The sequence below is a fragment of the Fukomys damarensis genome, unplaced genomic scaffold (genome assembly GCF_012274545.1).
Source record: "Fukomys damarensis isolate Sample0158 unplaced genomic scaffold, DMR_v1.0_HiC HiC_scaffold_12, whole genome shotgun sequence".
Lineage (NCBI taxonomy): Eukaryota > Metazoa > Chordata > Mammalia > Rodentia > Bathyergidae > Fukomys > Fukomys damarensis.
The window spans coordinates 10485856-10490067 of NW_022900924.1; the positions used below are offsets into that span (position 1 = coordinate 10485856).

Genomic DNA, 4212 nt, shown 5'->3' on the forward strand with positions numbered 1-4212 from the left:
CAGAAAATCACCTGAGAGAGAACTTTGCAGGTCAGCAAATTTCTCCCCCTCCTCCCCCTCCTCCTCTTCTTCCTGCTGCTCTCCCTCCTTGTTGTTGTTTCCCTCCTCCTCTTCTTCCTCCCCTTCTTCCTCTCCTCCTCCTCCCCTTCTTCCTCTCCTCCTCATCCTCTTCCTCCTCCCCTTCTTCCTCTCCTCATCCTCTTCCTCCTCCCCTTCTTCCTCTCCTCCTCCTCCTCTTTCTCCCCTTCTTCCTCTCCGCCTCCTCCTCTTCTTCCTCCTCCCCTCCCCCTTCTTCCTCTCCTCCTCCTCCCCTTCTTCCTCTCCTCCTCATCCTCTTCCTCCTCCCCTTCTTCCTCTCCTCATCCTCTTCCTCCTCCCCTTCTTCCTCTCCTCCTCCTCCTCTTTCTCCCCTTCTTCCTCTCCGCCTCCTCCTCTTCTTCCTCCTCCCCTCCTTCCTCTCCTCCTCCTCTTCTTCCTCCTCCCCTTCTTCCTCTCCTCCTCCTCTTCTTCCTCTCCTCCTCCTCCTCTTCCTCCTCCCCTTCTTCCTCTCCTCCTCCTCCTCTTTCTCCCCTTCTCCTCTTCCTTCATCTCTTCCTTCTCCTTCTTCACCCTCCTGTCCTCCTCTCCTCCACTGTCTTCTTTTCGCCATCTCTTCCCCCCTCTCCTCCTCTTCCCTCTTTCTTTTTCTTACTCTCTTTCCCCCACTCCGCCTCTTTGGTGTTGAGGTTTCCCCTGTCCCCCCCTTTACCTCTTTCTGCCCCCTCTCCCCTTTCGTCCCTCCCTGATGTAATACCCTGTTGTCTTCCTGTGTGGGGTGATTATAATCTGTAACTCTCTGTTTCTATATTGTTTCTGCCCCAGTGTCTCAGGGTACTGGTAACTCCCTGAGGGAAGGGAGTATGTCTTTGCTGTCACTAGCAGATTATAGCCCCAGCACCTATCACCTGGTAGGCACCCAGTAGGTGCCCGATGAGTGTTCTGTGAGTGATTTAGATACAGTCGTGCCCTTACTTCACAAGGACCTCCATCTTGTCCTGCAGGCAGTAGCCAGCTTCCTGGGCTATGCTGTAAAACTTGGCCCTCATGATACCACAGATCCCACTCTTGTACTGGACAATGTCATGGTTAGCATGGCTGTGGACACAGATAAGAAGAATTTGAGGGGTGGCATTAGTGGCCTCAAGGGTGCCACTCTGGCCTCCCTGGGCCCCTGAGTTCTCAGTCTTCACTCGGAGCTTCCCCCAGCACCCCCAGATGCAGGAGGAAAAGCTCTTCCCAATAACACCAGGCAGGGGCCCAGGGTGCATTTGGTGAGCCCACAGGGAAGCTGGTTGTGTGCAGGTGGCACATGTTAAGGGCAGTGAGATGGAATTTGGAGCTGGGAGATTCAGGCTCAAACACCAGCTCTATTCCTTATTAGCCATGTCGGCAGGCAAGACATTTCACTTGGCCAACTTTCAGCTTGCTCCTCTATGAAATGGGATAAAATATCCTTGCTAATAGGATTGCCTTTGAAGAATAAGCAAGTCAGTGAATGCAGTATGCTCCTCACAGTGCCTGGCATAGCAGAGGAATTTCTTGCTACTGTCTGTGTTGTCTCTGGCATCTTGGCTGTGAGCCTTTTGCTCTGCAGGATCTTTGTCCTCTGCCCTATGACTTCTGGGAGTCTGGTCTGCACTGGGTCATTTCCACACCCCTGGGACTGGGAATGGGAAGGCAGAGTCTGGTCACATAGTGAGCCTGCCATCGCCCGCTTGGCTTACCCTTTCATCTTCTGGTCTGTCTGGGTGTGGCTTTCTCCACTCGTAGTACTGGATTTCTCACTGAAACACCAAGGATGGTTTCAGGTTGCCTTGAGCCTGCTTTTCAGAAACAGCCTCCCTCCATGGGCCCCATGAGGCCTGCAAAGCTCTGGGATTCAGGCCCAGGAGGTGGTTCTAGTCCAGGTCCCAGAACTTAATGTTTCCCCCACTTCCTGGCTCTTTCTGCTGCCATATCCCATGCCTGAAGGGCCTTCCTTCTTCCTCCTGCACCTGCTCAAATACTAGCATGTGTCGCGGTCCACAGCATGCCCTGTACTCTTGGACTTTTCCGTCTTATCTTTGACCTTCTGCCTCTGCGCGGTGTCAGACTTTTACATATTTTCTGAAGCTCCATTTTGTTTGTATAGAATCAGCATCTCCATCTGGAGGATAACTTTGTTTTGGACCCTTCCATCCTCCTTTTCACACTAAACACTGAACACGGGGCCAAGTGCAAGTTGGTAAGAAGATGGCTGAGTCCTCCTAGCCATGTTGTCTCTGCTGTCTCCACCACCAGATGTCTCTTCATCACGGGATAATCCCCACTTCCTCTTCCTTCTCTTCCTCCTTTTCTCCTTCTTCTTCCCTTTTTCCACTCCCCGCTTTCCCAGGGATTGAACCCAGGGCCTTTGCACTAAGCTACATCCCCAGCCCTTTTTAAAATTGTGAGACAGGGTCTTGTTCAGTTGCTAAATTGTTTAGGCTGAGCTAGAACTTGCAACCTTCCTGCCCCAGACTCCCTGAGTGCTGGGATTACGGATATCAGAATTCTCTTCTCTAACCTGGACCCTTGATTTCATTCTGCTTTGGAGGCAGACGGCTGGGTTCAGAGTCCAACCAGTGACACCTCTCCCTGTCTGTGACTCCATTCTGGAGTTTCCTCATCGGTGATCAACCCCACACATGGCCTGGCTCTCTGTAGCAGTGGACTGATTGGATTCCTTGAGTGGATACTCTGTCCTTTGACTCTGCCTGGGCAGGGCTCCTAAGGGAGATGACAGCCTCCACTCAGGCCCATCTGTCTGCTCTGTCTTTCCCCGAGGCCTTCTTTCAGTGACCTGGGCCTCCAGCATCACTGTCTAGCATTTTTCTCCTTCCCTCTCTCCTCTAGTTTCTTCCAAATACTTGGAAAACTGACTTGACTACTTTATCTCTGAGGTCCTGGAGGTAAGACTGTCTTAGAGCTCCTATGCAGATGCCCTTCCTTTCTGGCCTTGACCTTTGCAGCTTTTCCCAGAAGTCCATGGAACTGGACTTAGAGATTTTAGGCCTGGTAGGTGGCAGTTATACCCTTATTCTAGCTGGATGGGATGCAGGTCCCTAATAATAAAATCTGGAAGGCTAACTGCCCCCATTCCTGCAGATGACCAAGTAGAGTTCTTCCTGTTTTCCTCACGATCTCTTTCAGAGTTTTGATAGTAAGAGAGCAGGTGGTGGGAGGTAAGAGAAACGGTGTTATTAGCTGGCTATAAAGAAACAAATAGAAACAAAGGCCCCTTTGTTTCCTTCATTCCCCTTCCCTTGGTCTTCACCGAATTTCAACCACGTTGGTCTTTTCTCAATTCCCTTAAAGATTTCTCCTCAGGCCCTTTGCACCTGATTCGGTGCCATTCCCCCAGACGAGCCAATTCTTTGTTCTTCAGATCTTAGCTTAAATGTCAGTCTGTCTTGGTTCAGACCCTGGTACTAAAAGTTCTCCAACCCTCCTTCTTTTTCCTTCAGAACACTTTTCATAAATATGATTTTTATGGATAATTATTTGATAAATGCTTGACATTTTAATTAAACTAGTGATTCTTAAGCATGGACAGAATTCAAGGGTCCATCAATGCAGGTGGGGACAAAAACCTTCATCTTTATTCATCTAGCCCTTAACTGAAATAGAAATCATAGGCATTTGCATATCAGATTACAACTGTGGGAAGTATTTTGAAGAATTGTTTACACTCAACACTACTCAAAAATTAGAATAGTTATTAGACCTGCTGTTATGTCTTATTACTATGTCCCAAATTGGGTTGTAACATAGTAATCTTTATTGCTATAGATATTTCAGCAAATTCTAATTTGTGGTATATATTTAAAATATTTTTTCTGAAAGGAATCTGCAGGTTTTCTCAACTGATAAAGAATCCATAGAGCGAAAAAGATCCAGACGTACTCAGCCATAAAGAATGACAAACTAGAGACATTTATAGCTAAATGAATGCGCATGGAGTCCATACTCTTAAGTGAAGTAAATAGGACACACGTGTAAATACTGAATTGTTTCTCTGGTGTGAGAAACTGAAAGTGTAAATGAGGACCAAAATGTATAACAGATATAGTGAGATGGGAAGAAAATATTAAAATGTCACCAGGGATTTAGCTCAGTGTTTCTGCTGCCTGCCTCGCAAGCACAAGGACACAA

General features: G+C 48.2%; 1 protein-coding gene across 3 annotated transcripts in view; it reads right to left on the reverse strand.

The window, feature by feature from the left end:
• Ccdc60 (coiled-coil domain containing 60) overlaps positions 1-4212 on the reverse strand; it is a 165021-nt gene that overhangs the window by 7432 nt on the left and 153377 nt on the right. For 2 of the 3 annotated variants that reach the window (XM_010604077.2, XM_010604078.2), the window contains 2 exons: positions 1764-1823; positions 1012-1134 (listed from right to left, as the gene is read on the reverse strand). The exons of the other annotated variant lie outside the window; for it this stretch is intronic. In XM_010604077.2, coding sequence (XP_010602379.1) covers positions 1012-1134; positions 1764-1823 — 183 coding nt within the window. The remainder of the gene's footprint in view (positions 1-1011; positions 1135-1763; positions 1824-4212) is intronic. 3 annotated transcript variants of the gene reach the window in all.